General features: G+C 45.5%; 1 pseudogene and 4 gene segments (V, D, J or C); all 5 read right to left on the reverse strand.

Moving 5' to 3' along the window:
• Positions 1-334: 334 nt before the first annotated feature.
• Positions 335-822, reverse strand: LOC101637158. The segment is given in 2 exon segments: positions 335-651; positions 763-822. Coding segments are annotated over 2 exon segments (366 nt in total).
• A 4,815-nt stretch (positions 823-5,637) lies between these two features.
• On the reverse strand, positions 5,638-6,059 carry LOC101637393. The segment is given in 2 exon segments: positions 5,638-5,900; positions 6,011-6,059. Coding segments are annotated over 2 exon segments (312 nt in total).
• A 2,681-nt stretch (positions 6,060-8,740) lies between these two features.
• LOC101637629 lies at positions 8,741-9,237 on the reverse strand (annotated as a pseudogene). Its single transcript, XR_001145628.1, has 2 exons — positions 9,189-9,237; positions 8,741-9,079 (listed from the first exon to the last, which is right to left on the reverse strand). The product of XR_001145628.1 is annotated as an Ig kappa chain V-III region VH-like (transcript).
• Positions 9,238-17,037: 7,800 nt separating this feature from the next.
• On the reverse strand, positions 17,038-17,580 carry LOC101637854. The segment is given in 2 exon segments: positions 17,038-17,342; positions 17,532-17,580. Coding segments are annotated over 2 exon segments (354 nt in total).
• A 2,419-nt stretch (positions 17,581-19,999) lies between these two features.
• Positions 20,000-20,488, reverse strand: LOC101618454. The segment is given in 2 exon segments: positions 20,000-20,316; positions 20,428-20,488. Coding segments are annotated over 2 exon segments (366 nt in total).
• Between the last annotated feature and the right edge of the window lie 5,899 nt (positions 20,489-26,387).

The following is a 26,387-nucleotide window of genomic DNA, read 5'->3' on the forward strand; positions in this document are numbered from 1 at the left end:
TGTATCAATCCCAACTGTGCTGTAACTCAGTGTAAATCTCTGAAGTAAAGCCCGTGCTGTGGAGGAATTCCTTTGCAGATGCAAACTGGAGCTCTCACTTTAGACTGAATGAAGACTAGAGGGCTTGGATTCTCTTTTCAAAGGTACTGTCAGGTCTGGGTTGCTAACTGAGGGGAAGGTGAAGAAATAGTTTCTGAGGAGCCTCACTACCTTTGATACCAATTTTATAGTCAATTTGAAAGCTTGGTTGCATCTGAGTAAAGCTCTCTGCAGATGGGGTGGAGTAGCAGGGTCTGCCCAGCCTCCTCACACATCCACTCTGTATGGTTTTTGTTCAGGCCTGTGTCACTGTGGGTGGGAAACTATTACCCTGCTGACAGTAGTAAGTGGCGTCATCCTCAGGCTCCAGGCTGCTGATGGTGAGCGTGAAGTCTGTCCCAGACCCGCTGCCTCTGAAGCGCGATGGGACCCCGGGGTGCAGATTGGATGCACCATAGATCAGGAGCTTAGGAACTTTCCCTGGTTTTTGCTGATACCAGTGTAAACTGTTGCCAACACTCTAACTGGACCGGCATGTCATGGTGACTCTGTCTCCCGGAGATGCAGACACGGAGGGTGGGGACTGGGTCAACTGGATGTCACCCCTGGCTCCTGTATGGGAACAGAAAACACACCCACTGTTCACCCTGTCACCAGAGGACTTCCCTGAGGCCAGGGGTCCTGACCCTGGGGCTGGTCCCTTCCTGGGGTTTCCTTCCTCACCTGGGAGCCAGAGCAGCAGGAGGCTGAGGAGCTGAGCCGGGACCCTCATGTCCACACTGGGTCCTGCCTGATTGACTCTCAGAGCTGGGACTGGCCCACTAATATGTCCAAGGAGGTGGGCTGAGTCCTGGAAAGATGCAAATGAGCAGGGTGGGGCAGGCTGGGACAGCTGCAGGTGGTTCCCCTCAGACCCCCAGGGGCTTGAGAGCACAGTGCAGGGCCTGTGGCTGTGTCCCAGGGGCTCACAGATCAGGAAAACTCAGTTCTCCCTGGTAGTCACCTTTTTTATGACTGATGGTTATAAATAACAATGTTTTTGACTATTTTTTGTTACAAAAAAGCATTCTAAGTCATTGCATAAATATTCCATTTTTCTAATTAGGAAACAATAATGATTTCATTTATGATTAGTAAGTGAAACCCATATGAAATTAATTCTAATAATTATATATAAAAAGTATTTATATGGACCACTGCTGGTGCCAATATCGAACCACTATTATCAGTAAAATATGTATGTGTGTGTTTAAGTCCTTCCTGTATATTTTATATATTCTGTATATTTCTATATATATTATGCTTTAGGATCATATTTAAGATACAAAGTGAAATTTAACATTGTATTTCGATATTTCTTTATTAGAAATCAAAGTCTAATTTTGATGTCTTATAGAGTAATCAAATTTTCCCCACAAAATATTCATAAATACAAATTATTGGCTTACATGCTTCTGTGGTTCCCAGGATGAGACTAGATATATTTTACATAAAACTTATTTTGTATTTCCTGATGCTTGATATTTGTGTGTAAAAATTACATCACAAACTCTGACCAAAAAATGATGATTAAAAATGTTAACCAACAGGGAGACTGATTTGGTCAATTTTAATTGAAGCCAACAGAATCTCACCACACTCTGGCTTAGGAGAGTAGTGGGACCAGGGGAAGTCCGGAACGGCAGGCTGAAAGAGGGGCTCCGTCCTGTGACTCAGTTTCATCAGTGTAAGATCCAGTTTCTTCTTGCCGCCATCTGGGCAACGTGAGTGGCTATTAACAGATCCCTGGACGATGCGCCCTCTGGTCATGTGTGGCGTCCATTCCTTACATTCTAGCGGGCTCTGAGACTCCCTCCATGTGGTCAGGCACGGCACTGACAGGCACTGTGGTCAGGGAGAGGGTGTCCACAAAAGGCTCTTCTGGGACCCCACATTTCACCCCGTGAAAGTGCTGGAGTCAGTATTCGCCAAATCGAGTACTAATGGAGAGCTGAAAGAGCAAAAGTGATGCTTTGAATGAGAGAACTCAAATGTCATATCCTGGACCTGTGCTCAAAGTGTCGCGTTAGATTACAGAAGGAAAATGTAAGCACAAGATTCAGGGAGGAGCCACCAGAAACCCAAGGGACATAAAAGAGTCCCATCATTTGTTTAATTCAGGAAAGCTTTTTTTTTCTTATTTTAGAAAAAAGGAGGAGTGCGGTAAAGCAGAAGACCACCTTGAGGAGAAATAAACAGCAAACATAGTGAAAGTTGCCAGCCCTTCTGGGCGCAGGGATTTTAGCCCATAGTGTCAGAGCACTGCTGTCCCGTGGGCCTGGGTGCTGGATGGTCTCATGGGGGGCCTGATGCACTGAAAACCCCTGTCCATGATTAAAAGACAGCTGGCAGTTAATGAGATTCCAGTGGACTCTACCTTTCCAGGTAATACACATATATAAACTTACCTTACCAGTTCCCTCTTCCTCCATTTCTATTAGGAGTGGCTTGAACACTCAATATGTATCCTGACTTTTAGGCTTTTGTATTGATAATTATTTATCAGGCAGGCTCAGCTGGTTGGTTCTGCGCCAGCCCCCTGAGTGACTCCAGCTGTGGGTGGTGATGACCGGAGCTAAGGTTGTGGGGGCACAAGGACCCCCGCAGTGCATCTGTGTCCTCGCTGTGGCTGGAGTAAAGTCCCCAGCCAGACTGCACATGAGATTGGAGTGCGAACATCGCAACACAGAGGCACACAACTTGATTCAGCCCTTTGCCTTGGTTATTTCTCTAGCTTTTAAAGCTTTTACGCCATTTAATTTTCCAGGTGTTCGTACATGCATTGGCCATTATAGTTTTCAATTTTACCATCTTGAAATATTTTCAATTACATTTTTAAATTAGAAATTAAAGCAGATATGTTTTCACCACATGACTTCAAAGAGAAAAACTTTGAAAAGCTTTATCTCTTCAGTTGAACTAAATGCTTACTTAAATTATGTTTCAGATTCACATACTGACCCCTGTGTCTGAAAATAATCCAGATTCTCACCCATATGTATAAAGTGGCACCAGCAATTTTGAATTTCTAAAAGCCCCTAGTAGCAAGAGAAGTACTGCTCACTTCTAGACAAATTTTGAAAAGCAATGTCATTGCCCTTGAGGAAATCTAGGCTGCTCCTGCATAGTTTATTCTTTCTTTTTTTTAATTTTTATTGAGGTAATATTGATTTATAGCACTACATGTTTAGGGGTACATGTTTGTGTCTCTCCATATGTAATTTACAGAACACCCACCCATCGCCAAAAATCTTTCACCATAATCCACTGAACACCATTCTTCTTTTGTTCCCAGCCTGCATCTTCTGCTTTTGATAGCTTCAGTTCTACTGTCATTTTTTTTTTCTAGTTTGTTTTTGACTTGGTTTTGTCTGTCCCCCCTTTTTTTTTTAGCATCCAGATTTTTAAAAAATATAATAGTTTATTTCTACATCCTTTTGTGCCTTTTTCCATGTCAGTTCTAATCCCCATGGACTTCTCATTACCAGTTCACTCATGTGCCATCACCATAGTCCCCTGCACTCCCCCCCCCCCCATTCTTGATCCTATTCCCCGTTCCACCCCTGTAAAATGTCTCTGGTATATAGTTGTTCATCATTATTATTATTCCCCCCCCTTGTTCCTTTATGCTCCTGCTATGAGTGAAATTATTTGGTGTATTTCTTTTTCTTTCTGGCTTATTTCACTAAGCATGATCCCTTCCAGCTCCATCCATGTTGTTGCAAAAGCCATGAGTTTATCTTTTTGATTGCTGAGTAATACTCCATTGTGTTTATGTACCACATCTTTTTTAACCCAGTCATCCACTTTGGGCATTTGGTTTGATTCCATGTCTTTCCTATTGTAAAGAAAGCAGCTATAAACTTGGGGGTGCATTTGTCTTTTTGAATCAGTGTTTTTGTGTCTTTTGGGTAGATACCTTGATTCTGCATAGCTTTTTATTTTATTTTATTTTATTTTATTTATTACAAAGTTTATTTTTACATCATTTTGCACATTTTTTTTTCCATCTCGATTGTAATCCCCGCGGTTTTCCCATAACCAAATCACCCCTGTGCCACCACCATAGTCCCGTGCATTTCCCTCCCTGTTTTTGATCCCATTCCCCACTCCGCCCCCACAGAATGTCTCTGGTATATGGTTGTTCATTATTTTTGTTATTTTCTCGCCTGGTCCATTATACTCCTGCTATGAGTGAAACCATCCAGTATTTTTCTTTCTCTTTCTGGCTTATCTCACTAAGCATGATCTTTTCCAGCTCCATCCAAGTTGCTGCAAAAGACATGTGTTTCTCTTTTTTGGTTGCTGAGTAATATTCCATTGTATATATGTACCACATCTTTCTAATCCAGTCATCTACTTTTGGGCATTTGGGCTGCTTCCATGTTTTTCCAATTGTAAATAAAGCAGCAATAAACATGGGGGTACAAGTATCTTTTTCAATCAGTGTTTTTGTGTCTTTTGGGTAGATACCTAGGAGTGGGATTGCTGGGTCCTAGGGAAAAAGCTCCATGTTTAGCAGTTTGAGGAACCTCCAAACAGTTTTCCATAATGGTTGTATTAGTTTGCATTCCCACCAGCAACTGCATAGCCTTTTTTAAAAGATTTATTTATTTATCCATACAGAACTGGGGTACAGGCCAGAAATGCGGAGGGTGAGAGGATTCACCAGAGACAGAGTGGAGAGCAGAACAGGCAGATCAACGAAGTAAACTGCTGAGGGGAGCAGCAGGCGGGCCAGGAGAGGTCTGCCACGCCATGTGGTCACCTCCGGGGCAGGCGGGGATCAAACTCATGCAGAAGTGGTTTAAGCTTCTTTGTGCTGTGCTTTAACCCGCTGCGCCACCAGGGAGGGCTGATTCTGCATAGCTTTTTAAATAAATGTTATTGAGCTACCATTCATTTTCAAGAGAATGCAATTTCAAAGTCTGGCTTCCATGAGTTTACATGCTTCACTCACCATCCTCAATTCCTGTGACTTCATAGTATTGAACCCGTGTCCTCTGTCCTGCAAGCCATTTACACCCACTCTCCCTCTGGTAACTTCCATATTTTTCACAAAGTCTAAGAGCAATTTTTATGTAATTCTTCTCATTGGTCACACAATTTTGATATACTTAGTATCTTACATATTCAATTTCCCTCCATGTTTTTCTGCTTACTCTTTATCTACTAACTGAAGCTGCTCTAGTTTATCTTGGGACAAAAGTTAACAGCAAAATCTTAAAACTGACTAATTTATGCTGGTTGAACCCCAACCAAAGCTTTAACTCAGTTCCCTGGGTTTATTTACCTCTGTCTTTACAAATCAGCAGTGACACTTACATGTTAGGGTTTTTATACTGAAGAAGAGAAAGAGAATTAGGGTGTTAAGGAGCCATCGAGTTTTCATTAAACCTTTCAGTCATCTGCAAAACTTAGCTGTATCTGAGAACCATTCTCAGTAGTGAGAGCACCAGAAGGACCAGAGGACTTGTCCAATCCCAACAACAGCTTCCTTGGGGTTTTTGGTGAGGCCTGTATCACTGTGGGCGGGTACCTGTAATCCTGCTGACAGTGCTAAGTGCCGACATCCTCAGGCTCCAGGCTGCTGATGGTGAGCGTGTAGTCTGTCCCAGACCTGCTGCCACTGAAGCGGGAGGGGACCCCAGGTTGCAAATTGGATGTCCAATAGATGAGGATCTTAGGAGCTTTCCCTGGTTTCTGCTGAAACCAGTCTACCACATTGCTAACATCCTGGCTGGCCAGGCAGGAGATGGTGACTCCCTGAGATGCAGACATGGAGGGTGGGGACTGGGTCATCAGGATGTCACCCCTGACCCCTGTATGGGAACAGAAAACACACCCACTGTTCACTCTGTCACCAGAGGACTTCCCTGAAGACAGGTGTCCTGACCCCAGGACAGGTCACCTCCTGGGTTTCCTTCCTCACCTGGGAGCCAGAGCAGCAGGAGGCTGAGGAGCTGAGCCGGGGCCCTCATGTCCCCGCAGGTCCTGCCTGACTGACTCTCAGGGGCTGTGACCGGCCTACTAATAAGTCTCCAGGGAGGTGGACTGTGTCCTGGGGACATGCAAATGAACAGGGCAGGGCAGGGGGGACAGCTGCAGGGTGACTCCCCTCACAATCCCCAGGGGCCTCAGAGCACAGTGCAGGGGCCCGTGGCCTGTGTCCCAGGAGCTCACAGAGAACACAGTTCTCTCTGGGGATAACATGGGACTGGTCATCATAATCATCCCTTTTGCCATTTTATTAGCAAAATGCATTCTAAATATTTCCATAAAGAGCAGTGTTCTTTATGATGAGGAACAAATTGTGACATGCATAGGAGTACATGTCTAATGAAAATATATGGGCTATTGCTGATATCAATATTACCACTATTATTATTAGTAGTAGTGGTACTGTTATCAGAAAATGTATATGTATTTTTATGTGGGCACATATATGATCAAATCCTTTTTCTTTTCTTCATTAATTTCCTACAGATCATATTCTGTCTCAGGTTTGTATTAAAATAACGAAGTGAATTTTAATCTTATATTAGAGCGTTTTTTTGACAGTCTTATTAAATAGCTAATTATTCCCCAGAAAATATTGATTTACATAATTTTTAGCTTTCATGTCTTCATGGTTTCTAGTTAAGAGCAGATCTATCTTTTTTTTTTTCTTTTTTTTAACTACACAGTGCTCAGGGGAACTGCCCTCTTTGCCACCAAGTTCCAAGAGGAACTTCAGAAACACATTTAAAAATCAAGAGTCTAAGACAGAGATATGAGTTTATTCACCATGTCCTCATATAGCTCGGTGATCTGAAGAGAGTCCATGGGCTGATACCACACCTCCGTGTATGAATTCATTTCTGAAAGTTCAGGCTCATAAACACATAGACCCCATAATATTAATAAATTTAGGTTTCAAGTTGGCTGCAACTTGTCTGGATGGGAACAGTGAGTGCAAACATTTCACATGATGAAATTTTTCTGGACTTTATTTAATAGTAAATTTTAAGTTGATCTTCAGACTCCAGAGCTTGAGGATGTCAGACACATGAACTACATACAGCAAGTGGAGCCACAGCACAGTTCCCCATCTCCTTGGCCCCCCAACAGGAAACAATGGGTATGGAATATTAGCCACCTGGGAGTGGAAGGGCTTGGGCCGGGGCAAGTTATTTAGTCACTACAATTAAATTGTAACAAAATTCCTGCTTCATCTTTGAAATTCAATAAGTAATGTGGTGGAATTACTAGCAGCTCGTATCATATTAAAGCTCATAATCCTGCAGGGAGAAAAGACATCCTCCATGAATCAATGCAACGTGGGATAGGTTTGCTATTTACCTCTTCCCCTGTGACTCTTCCCCAGGGTCCTCTAATGAGCTCCTGGAACAGTGATGACACTGCTGGTCCTGCCCAGATTCTAAGCAACAAGGCCTTTGCATGTTGAGGAAAAAGAGTGCGTGCCAACACACGTATACACATGGATACAGATGCATGCATTCTTTTTTCCTGATTGTTACTTCTTTGTTTATTTTAATTTTATGTCTTTTAAAAAATTTTAAAATATGTTCATTACACCATCCTTCATTTTTGTTCAATGTATGATTTACCACCTAAACACCAGTGAGAAGGGCACAAATTTAAAAAACTAGCAACAACAAATGTTGGCGAGGATGTGGAGAGAAAGGAACTCTCCTGCACTGCTGGTGGGAAGACAAACTGGTCCAACCACTCTGGGGGGCTGCATGCAGGTTCCTCAAACTACTGGAAATGGAGCTCCCATATGATCTAGCAATTGCACTCCCCGGAATCTACCCAAAGGACGGATGCATTTTTTACCAAGGAAGTCTATCAAATGATTGCTATATATTTAATGCAATTTTCTTACTTTTCTGTTTATTTATGAATTAAAGTTTTCTTGATACCCCAGATTTGATGATATTTGGAGGAGGATTTAAGGAACCTATAAAAACCTGATAGCTGGGGAATGAGTGATAATGCTGGTTATCTGCAGTAAGCTTCCCAACATCGCTACCATATCTGGAAGCACATTGCCAAGAACCACTTTACTCTCTGTGATTTCTTGCAGAGTGGTCCGATGAGGGTGTTGCCCTAAAAACTGGAAGTCAGAAGAGGAAGCTTTAATTCTGTCCATGAGCATTGGCAGGCAGGTGTGTGGGAGCAGCTGACAATGAGACTCACCTGGTGAGACCTTCTAGGTAGCAGGGAGCATCATTGGCCTCACTTCCGAGTTGCATGAACAAGTCAGAGTCTGGACCTACAGCTTGATTGGAATCTATGCTCTGACTCTGGGGGGATGCCAGGATCACTCACTTCTGGCATTGTTTCATCATCACCATATCCACAGGCATGTGAAATGGTGTGACTTAGTTTTGATTCCCATTATTAACAAAATAATTCCTTGGACTAGAATGATTTCTCTTTTACTCTTTGAACACTGGCTGACGCAATAACCCAGACTCCTCAAACAATAATCATTGTCTTTATTAAATCAGATACTGATTGTTCCCTTCATGCTGCTGGGGCTCTGGGGGAGGAAGAGTAAGGGTGTATAAAAGCCTGACTTCTTTAAAGTGTAGCTGCATCTGAGGTGTGCTCTGAGCAGCTGGGGCACCATATGGAGCAGCTGGGCTGCCCGGCCTCACATAGCTGCTCCCAAGTGGTTTTTGTTCAGGCCTGTGGGAGGGAGATTACCCTGCTGACAGAAGTAAGTGTCGGCATCCTCAGGCTCCAGGCTGCTGATGGTGAGCGTGAAGTCTGTCCCAGACCCGCTGCCACTGAAGCGGGCTGGGATGCCACTGGGCCTCTTGGATGTCTCATAGATGAGGAGCCTGGGAGCCTGCCCAGGTTTCTGCTGGTACCAGTGTAAGTAACTGCTGCTAACACTCTGACTGGCCCTGCAGGAGATGGTGACTCTGTCTCCCCATAGATGCAGACATGGAGGGTGGGGACTGGGTCAACTGGATGTTACCCCTGCCCCCTGTATGGGAACAGAAAACACCCCAATGTTCACCCTGTCACCAGAGGACTTCCCTGAGGACAGGGGTCCTGACCCCGGGGCTGGTGCCCTTGTGGGTTTCCTTCCTCACCTGGGAGCCAGAGCAGCAGGAGGCTGAGGAGCTGAGCGGGGGCCCTCATGTCCACACTGGATCCTGCCTGGGACTGACTCCTTCAGGGGTTCAACAGCAGACTATTTATAAGTGAGCAGGGAGGGGCTTGCTGGGCGGAAGAGAATGCAAATGAGCAGGGCAGGGCAGGCTGGGACAGCTGCAGCTGGTTCATCTCTGTATCAGCCCAGCACAGTACCCCAGGGCTCCAGATCAGACCAGGCATTTACCTGCCGAGAATGTGTTTTTTCATGGGGAACAAGGGCACAATCAATCTGTGAATAGTGTTATTTTTAGTCTCCTCAAGGCTGAGGAGAATAAAGCTTCTTTGCTTTCTCTCCAATGAAGACAGGGTCTTTTAGGCATGACACAATCTCAGACCTCCCTCAGTTTGGAACCTCTATATTTTCATGAGGCCAAAGAGATATCTTTTGCTAGTTCTCTGATGCTTTTTTTTTGTGCTACATTATCAGCACTATCAACCAGAGGTGCTATAACTTAGAAGCCCAAATAGAATAACTGAGTGGCTAGGACTTGGAAGGAGGGGACCGAACACCCTATCTGCCGTCACTCACCTGTGATCCCCAGCTCAGCCTTTACGAGCACTCTGCCCCACCTTTTCCACCCACACCAGCTAAGTGCAGGGATGTCCCCTCCACATCTGAGAAGCTCAGCCCCATTCCCAGCACTGTTGCTATGAAGCCTATCCATGCTAAGTCTACCCCGAATTTCCTACAGTATTGCTCCTGGTTTCTCTCTCCTCTGAAGTCAACTTCTTTCTCTTTAGAAGCTGAGGTTCTCCCTAGACCAAGTGCTCAATTATAACCTTGAATCTACTATGTCCTCTAAAGCTGCCTATTGTACCATCACCGAGTCTTGTGCAGTTCCTAAAAAGGGGCTATTCTTAATGGTTAGGTTTAGAACATTGGGGCCCAAGCAGAGGGAGTGAAGGTAGAAGCCTGTGCAGGGTGCTGGAGCCTACACAGTGTGGGACAGTCATGCCCAGGGGTGAAGACAGAAGTGCAACTGGGGAGCTTGAGCTAGAAGAGAGGAAGGTGTCCCCACATGCATGAGGTGTGCCCAGTTTGGGTGTGCAAGTGAAGGGACATATAAGAGGATATGGGATGTTTGCATGGTGGGACCCATGTGCAGAAGTCAGAGTCCAGAGTGGATGACAGGGCACCCGTGCAGGGGAACAAAGATGACGGAGGCCTTGCAATGGCCTTGCAAGGACTGGAGTGGGGTGTGCGTGCGTGTGTGAGCACACATGTGTAGGTGGAGTTTTCTGCAAGTACAGAGGACAGGCACAAGAGTGATTTCAAACAGGTCTCCGACAGATGTTGGTCAAATAGACAGGCATTTGTGATACACAGAGTCAAGCTTAGCACTGTCGGAGAAAGGATTTATGAATCACGGAAGAAGTGGGAAGGTTAGAAGAATGATGCCTGGAAAAGAAGCATGGGAGGACACATGGGGTGAGGCAGAGGTGAGAAATCTTTCCATCACATGCTCCTCCTGCCAGAGCCTCCATCACACAGGGACTCCCCATCAAATCACCACAACGCTGGGCCGCTGGATGGCAGCTCCTGCCCAGTGGCGCCCATGGGTGGGCTCCAGGGAATGCTCAGACCTTATGGCACAGACTCCCCTCACCAACACAGGTGGGGTGTCTTCACCAGTTATTTGGCTCGTGTGCTACAGGATTGTGGTTTGCTTGATTCCTTGTGAGTGTGTGTGTGTTGCTTGATTTCTTTATACGTTCCTTATACTCACTCCTGACAGCTGTGTACATTGCAACTATTTCAATTATTTTCTTCCATTTTTTGCTTTTTTTTTCTGTTCCCAGTGTTCTCTTTGTATTTATGATCCTTAATTTATTGCTATATAATTTATTTATATCAAATACTCTGTACTTTACTGAGTGGTTTAATAATTATGCTTTTGGTATATAATGAAGCCTTCTTACCTAATGCCAGATTTTTATATTTCAAGTTTTCATTCCTGATCTATCATTATTTTGATAGTAGTTATAGCACAAAATTAGATTAGTTTACTATTTTCTCTATAAATATTAAATGGCCCTTCCATTTCCCTTTAATCCATCTTTCCAAATCAACTTTGCAAATGTATTTTCACTCTCTTTGGTTCTATTTAACTATCATTACCTACGAATCACTCAATATCTTTCAGTTTTAGTTTAAAACTCTAGTTATTCTAGTGTATGTTGTTGCAACTTTTATTTCCTCATTTGTTTTCATTAAGAATGAATTGGATTTCTTGCCCACTTTGCTCTACCACAAATATTTTACACATCACTCACTAACTTTCTTTTTATATCAAATTAGTAAGCACCATAAGAATGAGGCTATTTACCTATTTACCTGTCTATCTATCTGGAAGAGTATGAGAACTTACCTTTACATTTTGAGACTTCAGGCCATAAGTTCAGTATAATTAAAGTTTCCTTTATCCCTTTATGCATCTCACATTTATCACAAACTTTTTTTTTGTGTTTCCTGATTAAACTAATATGTGTTAATGTAACATAAAATAGTATCAAATTTTTTTTCTTCTTCCAGTGTCAAAATTTTGTGGCTACAAATGATATAATTTCTTAAGTTACTGTTGTTAGCTATGGGTATGAGTGTGTAGAAATGTAACATACAATCAGCTGGTTAAAACATATCATAGTTATTTTAAAAATATATCTTGGTGTTTTTCTCTACATAGGCATTCATATCAGTTATACATCTTGAAGGTTTTTCCTTTCATTCCATAATTTTTAATTGCTAATTTTCTGGGCTAGCACAGCCAAGAAAACATTGAATAAACATATTGATGTCAAATTCTTGTGTCTAATTTTACAGATACTGTTAACGGTCAAAGAAATATTTTTTAAAAAGTTTTGTAAACTGAGAATATATATATTAAAAGCCATGAATAGATGTTGTGTTTTCTTTTGCCTAAACTTATTGAGCTATTACATTTCCTCTTTTCTGTTAATGTGTTGAAATAACTTTAAGTATAATATTATCAAGAAACCTTGCATCATTGGGGAACAGTAGGCACTTATAATACTTACATTTTTAATATATTTTAATATTATTGATTTCAGATTGATCTCTTTAGGATATATGCATCTTATGAAAGAATGATGTATTTTTATCACCCACTTTGATGTATCTTTATTTTGTTGTCAAAAGTTATAGTAGCCTTGTATAGTGATTTGCAAGTGTTCTCTTTATTTTGTTTTTTTTTCCAGAAAGATTAATAGATCATTTGAATTTTCTCAAATTCTTATGTGTAATTTTACAGATACTGCAAAATAGAAACTTATAAAATGAACATGTGTTCATTTTAATTGTGGTAAAATTTTAATTGCTGATATCTGTATTTGTCCTCAAAGAGGAATCATTTTTTTTTTTAAGATTTAGTTATTATGCATACAGAAGCCAGAGGTGCAGGGGCAGTGAGAGGATTCACCAGACACAGAGAGGGGAGCAGAACAGGCAGATCGACAAAGTACACAGCTGAGAGGAGCAGCGGGTGGGTCAGAAGAGTTTTGCTGCGCCATGTGGGTCACCTCCGGGGCCGGGGATTAAACTTGCACTGAAGAGGCTGTGGCTAGCTTGCAGTGCTACGTCCTAACACATTGTGCCACCAGGGAGGGTCAGCATCTATATTTTAAAGTAAAATTGACAGTGTCTTGCAGGCTTTCCTGGAACTGCACCATTCTTGTGAAATTTGGGAAATCAAATTTCAGATACATACTAATTAACAAACCTATTTCATGGTAAACATTCTTATGATTCTAGCTCCTATCCTAGTTATTTTTCTAAACTTTACATTTGCACTTTTTAAAGACTAACTAGTTTTTTTTTTTTTTTAAACCAATGACTTGTGGGAACTCTGGACTTTCTTCATATTAATTACAACCTCCTCCTCACACACCCCCTTCCTGGAACTCAGAGAAAATATTATTTGGTTCATTAAAATTCACTTGTTTTAGTTAATATTTCTCTTCCTACAATAAACCCAGTGTTTGATCTATGCTGAACAAAATAAAATCTCCTAGGAGAACCTAAGGCAAGAGCAAAACCCTATGCTGCATACTAAGATGACATTAAAGCAGGGGACTGTGGAGGTGAAGACATCACAGGATAGGAAGGCGGATAGAGTGACATCAAAACATGGTGACAGAGGCAGTTTCTTTCCTTCTCTCCCAGGAGGAGCACCTGACAATGCTTCAGGGTGGGGTGAAACACCCCTTTCTCCTCAGTGCCCAATACAGGGGCACCAGGGGGCAAGTGAGGAAGATCCCTGCTTCACTGGACAGGAAGTGGGTCGACAGGGAGTCCTGGAGCCTGTGAAGGCTCCAGGGTGGAGGACAAGATGGCCAAGGATGCTGGCCTGATGGGGAGCTCTGGGGAGGGGAATTGGAAACAGTAGGAGGCATCAGCCTCAACGCTGGCCAAGCGCATGTGGAGAAGCTGAGATTCCCCACACGTCAGGAGATGGGTAAGGAGGACAAGAAAGGTGTTCTGCGCCACACCCCCTCAACTCCTGGGGATGGTAATGACCTTGGGGTGGACAGACTATGGCAGAGCTGGCACCAGAAAGAAGGTATCAACATTGCGCACACTGCACACCAGACTCCCACTGTACATTTCTGAAAGAGCCTGGAAGACCCCTTCCTTATTCTGCTGGCACAGCAAATGCAGCCGTCTCTGTAACCACTGAAGCTGGGAGAGGCTAATAAAATGAAACCATAGTGCCATCTGCAGGACAAGTATGCACAGTTCAGTGGCTGATAGTTACACAATCTTTTATGTGGGAAATTTTATTTTTATTTATTTAATGAAGTACCATTGTCTTACATCCTCATTAATTTTTTGCCAGTACAGGATTTCTGTCCTCAGGGATGGCCACTGATGCTCTCCCACCCCAACGCACCTGTAGTGCTCTCCCTAGCCTGGTGTTTTCTCCCCACACCCGAATGTCCCTTCTCATTCCTCCCCTCCCTGTCTGCATGCTTCAGATCTGTGGTCAGCTTTCAAGTGTTGATTTTAATTGTTCTTTTTTGTCTGACCCTTTGTTGGTTTTTCCATATCCATATATAAGGGTCACCGTTGGCTATTTATCTTTCTCCTCTGGCTTATTTTCACTTAACATTATCCCTTCCAGCTCCATCCATATTACTGCAAATGACAGAAGTTAATTTTTTTTTAAGATTTATTTAAGCATACAATACAGAATTGGGGTGCAGGCCAGAGGTGCAGAGGCAGTGAGAGGATTCACCAGAGACAGAGTGGGGAGCAGAACAGGCAGATTGAAGTACACTGCTGAGGGGAGCAGCAGGTGAGACAGGAGAGGTCCGGTGTGCCTATGGATTACCTCTGAGGCAGGGATCTAACTCCACTGAAGTGGCTGCGGCTGGCTTGCCACTAAGCCACTGAGCCACCAGGGGCGGCCCATGAGTTAATCCTTTTTGATTGCTGAGTAGTATTCCATGCTGTTTATATCCCACATCTTGATCTTCTCACCTGTTTTGGAGCACTAAGGTTGTTTCCACTAGTTAGCTGTTGTAAATAGTGCTGCAACAAACAATGGAGTGCAGATTTCCTTTTAAGTTAGTGGTTTTGTCTTCTCTGCTAAGATTCCTAGGAGTGGAATTGCTGGGTCATATGGCATTTTTAATCTGTTAAGGAAGTTACATGCTACTTTTCATTGGGGCTGGATCAGTCTGCCCCCCACCCCCACTGGCACAGGAGGGCTCTCCACCCCAGCACTTGTTTCTGGTCTCTCTCTTTTTTTAAAGATTTATTTATTTATGCATACAGATGGGGTACAGGCTAGAGATGCAGGGGTGGTTATAGGATTCACCAGAGACAGAGTATGGAGCAGAACAGGCAGATCAATGAAATACACTGCTGAGGGGAGCGGGGGGTGTCAGGAGAGGTTTGCTGTGCCATGTGGTCAGCTCCCGGGTGGGTGGGGCTCGAAATCACGCTGAAGTGGCTTTAGCTTCTTAGTGCTGTGCTTTAACCCACTGCGCCTCCTAGAAGGCCGTGATTCTGGTCTCTTTACTGTGGGCAATTCTCATTGGCGTGAGGTGGCAGCTCACTGTGATTTTGACTTGGCGTTTCCCTGGTGCTAAGTGATGAACACTCTTCCCCGTGCCATCTGTATGCCTTTTTTTTGGAGAAAAAAGAATGTCTGTTTAACATTTCTGTGCAATTTTTGATTGGGTCCATTTACTCTATGTTGAGTGTGCAGTGTGCGCAATGTTGATACCTTCTTTCTGGTGCCAGCTCTGCCATAGTCTGTCTACCCCAAGGTCATTACCATCCCCAGGAGTCGAGGGGGTGTGGCGCAGAGCACCTTTCTTGTCCTCCTTACCCATCTCCTGACATGTGGGGAATCTCAGCTTCTCCACAGGTGCTTGGCCAGCGTTGAGGGTGATGCCTCCTACCGTTTCCACTTCCCCTCCCCAGAGCTCCCTGTCGGGCCAGCATCCTTGGCCATCTGTGTCCTCCACCCTGGAGCCTCCACAGGCTCCAGGACTCCCTGTCTATCCACCTCCTGTTCAGTGTGCCAGTGTGTTTTTGTAGGTATTTGTTATCAGTCCCTTGTCAGATAGATGGTGTGAAAATATTTTCTCCCATTCTGTGGGGAGTCTCTTCATTTCGTTTACAATCTACTGTGAACACGCTTTTTAGTCTGATGTAGTCCTAATAATTTTTTCTATTCTCTGATGTTTTCCATGTTCCTGGAGAAAAATCGACAAAGATATCTCTGAAATTTACATCATGGAGTGTTCGCCTATGTTTTCTTCTATTCATTTTAAGGTTTGGAAGATGTAAGGACTGGAGAGTCACCTCGTGAGCTGCTCCAGGTAGCTGAGACCATGAGCACCTGCAGCTCTGGGCTCCAGGACAGGTCTGAGGCCACAGATTAGGTGTGTGTATCTCCAGGGCATAGTCTTTTCTGAGAGCAGTAGGGAATCATTTTCTCCAAGTATCTTCTTTCTTATTATTGTTAAGGTCCGAAATTACCCGGTTGCCTCCCGCGACACAAAGGACAGGACCAGTGATGCACAAGCAAGCGGAGTTTATTGAGCCAGCTAGCTGGGGTCAAGCTTTCTTGCAGGCATGCAGGCCACACAAGGGAAGCAAGACCCCAACCAGAGGGATGTCAGGGAATATATAGGCCTCATTGGCCGTTACATGAGTCATAGCCAGCGCAAATTCAACTTAGCAAATGAATTCAAAGATTAACAAGCTTCACAGCTCGAGTCACAGTTCAACCACACAAGGGCGTGTTTATCAGAATCCAATTTCGACCTGTCCCAGGGATTAAGGCTAGGGTGTGGTGTCTGTGTGCATATCTGTCTGGGCATAGGGAGGGGTCACACAGACACAAAGGAAGGCCTAGGGGCAGAATTACTGGTGGGGCCCAACAATTATATCACCAGGCTTTTGAAAGAATGTAGACATTAATTCTCCAAATTTAGCAGTTCCTGCTGGACTATCTAGAGTGGCAACTCTTTTATTTCACAAGCACTGGCTGATGCTATAACACAGATTCCTGAGGAATAAACACCATTTTCTCTATCACATAAGCCGATGCATTGTCCTGTTTGTGCATTTGGGGCTGAAGAATAGAAAAGAGTAGCGTCATGAGGGGCCACCCTGGCCTTTCCTCCAAATCTTTCTAGTTAGTTTCAGTGCATGGCTGCCTTGGAGGAAAGATTCTCAGCATACAGGTCTCAGGAGGAGCAGCTGGGGCTGCCAGACCTCACACAGCTGGGTGGTTTATATTCAGGCTTCAATCACTGTGGGAACCAGCCTTTACTCTCCATACAGTAGTAAGTGGCGGCATCCTCAGGCTCCAGGCTGCTGATGGTGAGCGTGAAGTCTGTCCCGGACCCGCTGCCGCTGAAGCGGGAGGGGATGCCTGGGACAGACTGGGAAGCATACTTCACAAGGAGCTTTGGGCTCTGATTTGGTTTCTTCTGGTACCAGTGTAAGCTGGTGCTGATGCTCTGACTGCTCCGGCAGGTGATGGTGGCACTTTCCCCTCGAGTCCCAGACAGGGAGGCTGGAGTCTGGGTCAGCACAATCTCACCCCTGGAAGCTGAAAGCACACAGGAGACAGAGATATTGTCATCTACACATTCAGCTAAAGAAAAGCCTATTCATAACTCTTTAAAATCTAAGATTTAAAACAGAAGTCAAATTCATGTGATGAAGGATTTCCTTTGAAGAAAGAAGCTCAGTGATTAAAACCATCATCTCATGTTTAGCTTCATCTACATATTCTTACCTGGAACCCAGAGGAACAGAACTCCAAGGAGCTGTAATGCTAACGCCATCTTTCTGCTTTGACTTCTCTCTTGCTCAAGACACACCTCTTATAAGGTTTGGAGAGACAGGAACACTTGGATGTGAGAGAAAGAGTATATGCAAATTATGGGGATTACCCGTAGGTTTAAATACTCAGAGAAGCATATCAGGGGAGCTCTCGCCCCTAACCCTTCTTTCTGTGTATTGTCTCCCTCTGCTGACCATCTGCAGATAGGGGTGTGGAGGTTTAGAAGGAGCTGACTCCATGCTTGACCAAATACAGGCACTGTCGGGCTCCCACCCGCCCAGTGCACTGTGGATTGTATCACCTGCAAGGGACAAGACATCATACGTCCAGAGTTGGCCCAAGGCTGTTACTCTCCTGTGCTCAGTCCTAACTCGTTGTCTGAACACTCCCCAGAGTGTCACACCGCACCACACACCACTGATAACATCATGTTAACTTGACTTGATGGGCAAGGAATGACCAGGAGTGTATTTAATAAAAATATGTCCGCTCCAGATGGTGGATGCAAACCCTACAAAAATTCATGGGCTTGCTACTTTGGTAAATATGTCAAGGGTCCAGATGTCTGAAGTATTCAGAGACACCCCTTCACGTTAAGACAAGTAATTGCCTTTGGCACTGCTGACAGTAGAGACTGCTGCACCGTGTTTTGTAACCACCTCTGAAAGTTTGACACAACACACCCCCGCTTGGGTAAACCACTCATCTCACCTATCAGCTCACTGCGGTCACAGTGTAAACAGGGAGTGGGAGCCAAGAGGTTCTGTGTCAGGTTCTGGTGGTGATGTCAGTGTTCTGTCATTTGGACCCAATGGCCTTGGAGTTTGGTACTGATGAATGTGTCAGAGCAGTGTGCGTCTGGCCACTCCACAAACCTTGAGAGAGAATCAAGCATTGACATCCAGCATTCTACAGCAACACCTTGTTATTCTCTAAAAAACCTTATTTCCGGTTCAGGGCCCTCCCTTGTGGCGCAACGGGTTAGGACGCAGCACTGCAAGCTGGCCGCAGCTGCTTCAGTACAAGTTCGATCCCCGGCCCTGGAGGTGACCCACATGGCATAGCAGACCTCTCCGGTCTTGGCCGCTGCTCCCCTCAGCAGTGTGCTTTGATGATCTGCCTGTTCAGCACCCCACTCTGTCTCTGGTGAATCCTTTCTCTCACACAAACCCCAGCATCTCTGGCCTTTACCCCAGTTCTGTATGCATAAATAAACATATCTTTAACAAAAGAATCTTATTCCCTGTTCAAAAAGTTGTTCCCAAAGTAATGCAGAACCTTGGTAGATGTGTCCAGGGTATATTAAGGAACTGTAACCCTAAAAACATATATATTGTTACAGGCCAGTGTTACACCATTAAACATAATTCAAACTAAAAAAAGGGAACCATTTCTTAAAAAAAAAAAAATTTATTGGACTCTCCCTGGTGTTGCAACAGGTTAAAGCATTATAAAGCTCTATGAAGCTACTGCAGCACAAGTTTGATCCCCGGCCAGGGAGCTGACCCACACGGTGTGGCAGACCTCTCCTGACCCGCACGCTGCTCCCCTCAGCAGTTACTTGTCAATCTGCCTGTTCTGCTCCTGCCTCTGTCTCTGGTGAATCCTCTCACCCACCACCCCTCTGGCCTGTTCCCCAGTTCTGTAAGCATAAATAAAAAATCTTTAAAAACAAACAAAAAAAGTTTATTTAAAAAACAACAAAATAGTATCTATCTGCTGTCAAAACCCCCACCCCCTATCAGCACTATGCTTCCCAGAACCACTTTCACCTATGGGTCCCCATAGAATTGCTCAGGTCCTCCTGAAGCTGGAAGGCAGAGGAGCATCATTCAGTATTATCTGTGGGTACCTGTGGCAGATGGATGGAGAAGGTGAAGACTGGAGACTCACCTGGTTAGTAGCGCCAGGCAGCTGAGGCATCGTCACACCCACCTCAGTTTCCTCTACAGGCCTGGGGACCCCATGGCCAGGCAGCCTGTCTCCCCAGTGGAGTATGTTCTCTGCGTTTGGGGAAGCACTAGGCAATCACTTGTCTATAGTATCTGGTTCTCTTGTTATATCCCCAGGCCTTTGAAATAATATATAATCCTTCTGTTTTTCAAGCAATTCTGCTTAGACTTTCTAGAGTGACTTCTCCTTGGCTGTATGAACTGTGGTCAATGCCGAAAACATGACTCTTCAGGTATAACTAGCTGTGTGTTTAATAAGGTAGCAGAGGAATTATCATGTCCTTGTTGCAAGAATAGAGGGGGGGAGATGAGACTTAGGACATAGAGGAGAGTCACTGTCCCATCTACCAAAAACCCTGCAGTCAGTTTCAAGGCGGCTGCAACAGAGATGTGCTGCCAGCAGACAGAGGCGTGGGGAGGAGCAGCTGGGCCCCGGCCTCAGACATCTGCTCCCTGGGTGGTTTTTGTTCAGGCCTGTGTCACTGTGGGAGGATTGTTATACCACTGCTGACAGTAGTAAGTGGCGGCATCCTCAGGCTCCAGGCTGCTGATGGTGAGCGTGAAGTCTGTCCCAGACCCGCTGCCACTGAAGCGGGCTGGGATGCCATCGGGCCTGCTGTTTGCATATTTGATGAGGAGCCTGGGAGCCTGCCCAGGTTTCTGCTGGTACCAGTGTAAGTTGTTGCTAGCACTCTGACTGGCCCGGCAGGTCATGGTGACTCTGTCTCCCGGAGATGCAGACACGGAGGGTGGGGACTGGGTCAACTGGATGTCACCCCTGGCCCCTGTATGGGAACAGAAAACACACCCACTGTTCACCCTGTCATGAGAGGACTTCCCTGAGGCCAGGGGTCCTGAACCCAGGGCTAGTCACCTCCTGGGGTTTCCTTCCTCACCTGGGAGCCAGAGCAGCAGGAGGCTGAGGAGCTGAGCGGGGGCCCTCATGTCCACGCTGGGTCCTGCCTGGGACTGACTTCTGCAGAGGTGTGACCAGCCTGTTATTAAGTCTTCAGAGCAGTGAGCTGTGCTCTGGGACATGCAAATCAGCAAGGGTGACGTGGGGCTGCACACAGCTGCAGGCCTGACTTACCTCAATAATACAGCGCTGACACAGTGTCTGTTAGGTCTTGAGGTCTCCAGAGTGCAGGAAACACTTGCTTCAGGAATGTGTTTCTCCTTGGCAGCTTTGGGAAAGGATCATTTGACTAGCCTTTGAGTATTTGGTGTTATTTTTTCCCTGTGCTCATGCTTGAAGACCTGCTTCCTTCACTATTTCTCCAGGCTGGATGTGTTGGGTCTGGCATAGCCTTTTAATTTCCAAGAGAAACTTAGCACCTCCTTTCACTGTTGGTACCCATTCACCATTCTTTTTAGTTGAAGCTTTACAGCCCTCGGCGTAGTAAAATTTTAGCATTACTGGTAGAGATACAGTGAGGTGTAAGAGTGAAACCCAACTGCTGTGGCGTCATGCTTTGTAACATGCCCATCGCTGAATATCTGGCCTCTCTAGCTCACTGAGAACAAATTACTATTTGTTCTGCTCCATTTCTGAGCAGAACAACTAAGGTGGGGCCCAGTTGTACCTGGAGTGTGTCACCTGCCAGACTCCCCCCTTCTTCCCATGCCTGTGCTACCTGCTTGCTGAGCTCCTGAGATTACTGCTTGAACCTTTTGTTTTTCCTAACTCAAGATATTCCTTTCAGAAGATGGAAAAAAATGATCATTTATTCATTTACATGTTCCCTGTGTTCTCTAACCCTGAATATTCCCCTATCACCAAATTTTTTCCTGTTCTTAAAAGAAAACTATTCTCAGTGGCTGAGCACAGGTCCCTGGGGCACAAGCAGGGAAGAAGACCACCACACGGGGAGATGAAGCTGAAAGCCCTGCACAGGAAAGGGCTTCCATGATGGGGCGGGAGGTGCGTGAGGGGGAGCCCCACAAGAGGGGTTAGAACTGAAGATGGTGAGGAAAGTGTCTCCCATAAGGGACACCTCTGTGGGGTGTTCTGTGTGTCAAGCCTGGAACAGGATGAGGTCATTCACACAGGTGGGTGCTCTCAGAGTCCAGGTAGGGTGTGGGGCACCTGTGCAGGGGAGCGAAGTTGGTATCTTGGCAACAAAGTCTGTTTGGGGGTGTGTGGGGTGTTGTCTGGGAGGAGAGTGTAGCTGACAGAAACAAGAAGTCTATTCCACCTCGAGGGTTGCTGATCACATAATAAATGTACTAAGGATAGTTAGAGCTATGGGTCTCGCTATAGAGAATGGTATTTGCAAAGAAAAGGAAAGTACTAGAATAAACTGGTTTTGAACTGGAATTGAAGCTATCCAATAAATATCCAAAATGTAAACTCATGGTTGTATATAAATATGAATGTGAATGTGTGAGTAGAGAGATATATAGACAGCTTCATTATTCTAGAAGCATCAACACCCACATGCCAAAAAGCACCCCTATTGCCCACACCTCTTTGTTACTAGATACTGTTTTTTACTAATAGATATAAGTAATTATTGGGTTAATGATTGGTTCCAGATCTAGGACCTGTCTTTCAGTAGAATGAGAACTCTATGATCTATGAAGTCAGAGTTTCTACTTGGTTCACTGAAAACTTCTATACCACAAAAAGTGAGATTCTGTTATTTCTCTAATTAAAAATAATTTTTTGAGTAGTTCCGAAGCCAAAATTATTTTATATATTACCCCCAGGGGGCGCTATAACAGCATAGGTGTTTGGATGAGAGCGAGCCGGGTTGGGGTGTGGAGGGGGGGTTGAGGATTTGAGCACTTGTCCCACGCTTTGCATAAGAAACTTTGGTACTCAGCTGACTACTCAGAGCTCTATTAATGGGGTTCCCTGTGCTGGTGATCAAGTGTGTCAGACAGTTGAGCTACAGCAAGATGGTGCCACAGTCACAGTCCTCATCTCCCTGATGCTCTGCATTTCAGGTGAGAGGTTTAGAAGAAATATATCTTCAGAGAGCTGGAAAATATTTCATCTACAATAGTCTTATTTCTATGATAAACTCTACATTTTAGATTTACATTGAAGCGATCTAGTGTATGATCAATGTCCACTTGCGTTTGCAGGAATCTCTGGGGTCATCGTGATGACCCAGTCTCCAGACTCCCTGGCCATATCCGCAGGAGAGAGGGTCACCATCTCCTGAAAGTCCAACCCGAGTCTTTCCTACAGCTCCAATCAGAAGAACCTGGTACCACAGAAGCCAGGACAGAAGCCTAAGGTGCTCATCACCGGGGCGTCCACCTGGCAACCTGGGGTCCCCGACTGATTAATTGGCAGCGGGTCTGTCCAGGATTTCAGTCTCACCATCAGCAGCCTCCAGGCTGAAGATGCGGGTGTTTATTACTGTCAGCAGTATTATGAATATCCTCCCACAGTGCTTCAGCCTCATGTATAAACCTCCCCGGCCCCTGGCTCCGTGAATCTTCATGCCGTGGCCACTTCCTTCCTGCTCGGTCCTGTCTCCCCCTCAGTGTGCAAGTTGGCTTCTCCAGCCAAATCATGGACAGATGTGCACGTCTCAGGAAAGATGGAGTCTATCTGTCTCTTCAGTGTTTCCTGCATACAGGAGTCAATCTATGGAGACTCCCCAGTGACCTGTGGGGCAACCTTTTCTGCATTGTTCCAGATGGTTCTGTAATCTGAGTCTGCATTGTCCATAGATTCCTTCTTCCCATTAGGATCATGTCTCTGTGCCGCGCCAGCACGACAGCAGAGATGGTCTGAGCGAAGGACGTCAGGATTAAAGCACACACTCCTTGGTCAGCAAGCAAAGGCACACTTTATTTTTCTCTCCTTCCTTATTTATACCCTTCAGCATGGAGCCTGGTGCTGGGGGTAGGCGGAAGCTCTCAGCAAGTGCATCAATAACATGCGACAATAACATGGGGGTCAAAGAACACAAGGTAGCAAACACAAGGCAGGAACACTTCCTGCCTCCTGTTTTTCTGTTCCAGCACCCATGGCTCATTCTTTGTTTCCACACAACAGTGTGCATATGATTCTGTGGGGGAGGTGGGGAGGTCTGTCCAGGCAAAGGACCCAACATCTCCCCCCTTTTTATTTTGTTAAGCTGAGAACCCCTGTCTTAGGTCTCCACCGACTGTACGCTCTTACCCGTCTTTGAGTGACCTCCAACCCTGTCTTAGGCGAGCGACATGATCAAGTGGGGCTGCCCGTCATAGGGGGGACTCAGGACTTATATATCATCTTGAGCCAGACTTGTAGTGCGTCATGGGTGTCAGCGGTCATACCCAGGAGGACCTGGCGAATGGCTATGCCTGGCTTGACTCTGTTGGATGAAGCGAAACAAGACCCAGAGGCAGATGCTGACCCCCACAAGTAGAAGCAACACAAGTGAGAGCATTCCTGCCACCGCTCCCCAGCCACCAAAGCTAGCCATCGCGTTCCACCAAGAGGTCGCCTGGATAGAAGGGACTTGGGTACTATTGATGTTAACAATATGATGGGCCATCTGCAAGGTGTAATTAGGAAAGAGAAATTCCATGGGCCACACAAATAGGCATTCAGTTGTTTTACAATTTCAAAAGCGTTACTAGAGAGAGAGTCCACAACTTCCGCCGTCAGGGCTGTCTGTTGTAACAGGAGGCCAGCCATGATGGCAGCAGTGGCGGCGATGGCAATGGCAGCAACAATTGCAGCGGTAATCCTGAAGTCCCGCCGCTGTCGATAGAGCAGCGCGCTCCTGGGATACTTCTACAGGCAGGGGAACCACCGTGGGCACTCGAACGACCAGCGTGCCATCAGAGCCGTCCCAGCAATCACTCAGTCTGCAGTTCCTGAAAGAACAATTGAAAATCTCGCCCCCCACAGTGGAGTTCCACAGTACAAAGAAAAAGGGGGCAAGAATGCAAGTGGAAGATTGTATGGTCAAATTTCGTCTGGCCTGAAGTTTTTCCTGAGTTAAGGGCCACTGCTCCACCCAAATTGGCTTATTTGATTTCCAAGTTATAGGGAGTGGGGCAGTGACCCTGATTAAAAATGGCCCGAGGCGCCGCAGTTGAAGCAGGTCTTATTGCCAGCGGCCAGGGGTCCGTGCCCGGACCTAACAGCAGCAGCAATGACTTGGCCCTGAGTAAAATGCCCATCAATGTCGCAACAGATCCGAATATATTCATTTAGACTCTTGGCCCTATGCGAGCGCAAGGCCTCCTTGTCAGATGAGCTCTCCTCCACGCTAGAGATGGGGCTACCCTCAGTATCAGAATCTAGATGGGTCTGAGGTATAGCCCGCAGACGCGCAGACTTGGGCGTAAGGCCCAAGCTGTCGTTAGGTTCCGAAGTTCGTTCAATTATGTCAGACTTTTACTCCAACTCTTATGAGCTGACCCTGTCCTTATTTTGGCCATCTCTCCAGTCGGGGCGCTCCTGATGCACTTCTGTCCAGTGAAAGGTCTCCAGCACTAGCCACCCAATCTCTATGTAAGGTTCCTAAGCCAAAATAAAATAAAGTTCCGAAGCTTCTGACATCAAAGAAAACCTCTGAACTTTTTACTCACTTCTGTAGAGTTGGTTGAGATGAGGGAGGCGACGATGATCAAATCATTGTCCTGAGTAGAGCCAGAAATCCCTCCCTCGGGGCTCCAGGGTGGATTCGCTTTCTGACCGGCTCCACTTCTCTGTGGCACCTATTGCAGATGATTTGTTAGCTGAGAGTGAAAGTACACGACTGAAAATATTCTAGACATACAGAGATGAAAACCTAATTTACTTGCATAAACACAACTTGGGGTTAAGGCTACCAGAGGGGAGAGAGAGAGCAACGGGGGAGGCAGCCCCGTGGACTGTGGTGGAGGACTGTGGGGTGCCCCGTGGCGACACACGTGGAGGTGGGATCTTACACGCCACATCACATGTGGTGTCAGAAACCACCGTCACTGCGCCCCCTGCCCTGTGCCAGCGTGGAAAACTAGAAACACGCCAGCTTTCACAGCCAGCACTTTCCCACTTTTATTGAAACTTCTGCTCTTAGAGATGCATCACACATATTTCAGTTTCCCGTCTTTTGGGTGTTATATTAAGAAGTCTCTTAGCTGAACTGTCTGTTTCTGAGGTTCACGTCTGCTGTGTGTCACTCCATGTCAGTTTCCTAAGTATGTAAGTGAAGGACTCCGTGGTGGGGGTGCGCCCAAGTGTTCTCAGCCACACATTTATATGAGCATGAAGGAGCTGGCGCTCAGCCACGTGAGCATCAGGGCCACGTCCACTTGTACCACTTGGCACCCCACGCGATGTGTGAGCATCCAGCTGCTCCGCATTGGCAGTCGTTTTTTTCTTTGTCATGTTACTGAAAGTTTGGTGGTAGTTGTGTTATTCTTCAGTGTTCTCACTTTTTATGTATCTTGTTGTCTGGTTGCACATATAATTGACTTGTGATCCTTTCCAGAATGGTCTGAGGTGTCACCTTTGCCATTAGAAGCTTCCGTGTCAGGCTGGTCTGTCTCTGTCCCTCTGGACTCCCCTTCGGTTCATCGCACGCTGGCTGTGGGTTAAGATAGCTGTACCTGTTCACACAACCGTTGTTTACTGCAGTGATGTTGCTGTTTTATTGCATTATTTGGGCCCATTGGCCTGTCTTCGGGTATGTTGTGCCTTCCAGAGGTGTGTCCATCCAAGGGAGTCTGACTGGTGGTTGCTGCTCAGCAGAAGGAACAATCCAGTAATCAGAGTTCAAATCTTGCCAAGTTAAATTTCAGAATTCAATATTTCCACAAAACAGAGATGTTAGACTGCAGACAACCACCCCAGTTGCCAGAGCAGGAAGCAGCTGCCCTTACACACAAGCACTGGGGTCTCCTGGAGGTTTTTGTT

Source organism: Condylura cristata, unplaced genomic scaffold (genome assembly GCF_000260355.1).
Source record: "Condylura cristata isolate star-nosed mole 26May11 unplaced genomic scaffold, ConCri1.0 scaffold00020, whole genome shotgun sequence".
Taxonomy (NCBI): Eukaryota; Metazoa; Chordata; class Mammalia; order Eulipotyphla; family Talpidae; genus Condylura; species Condylura cristata.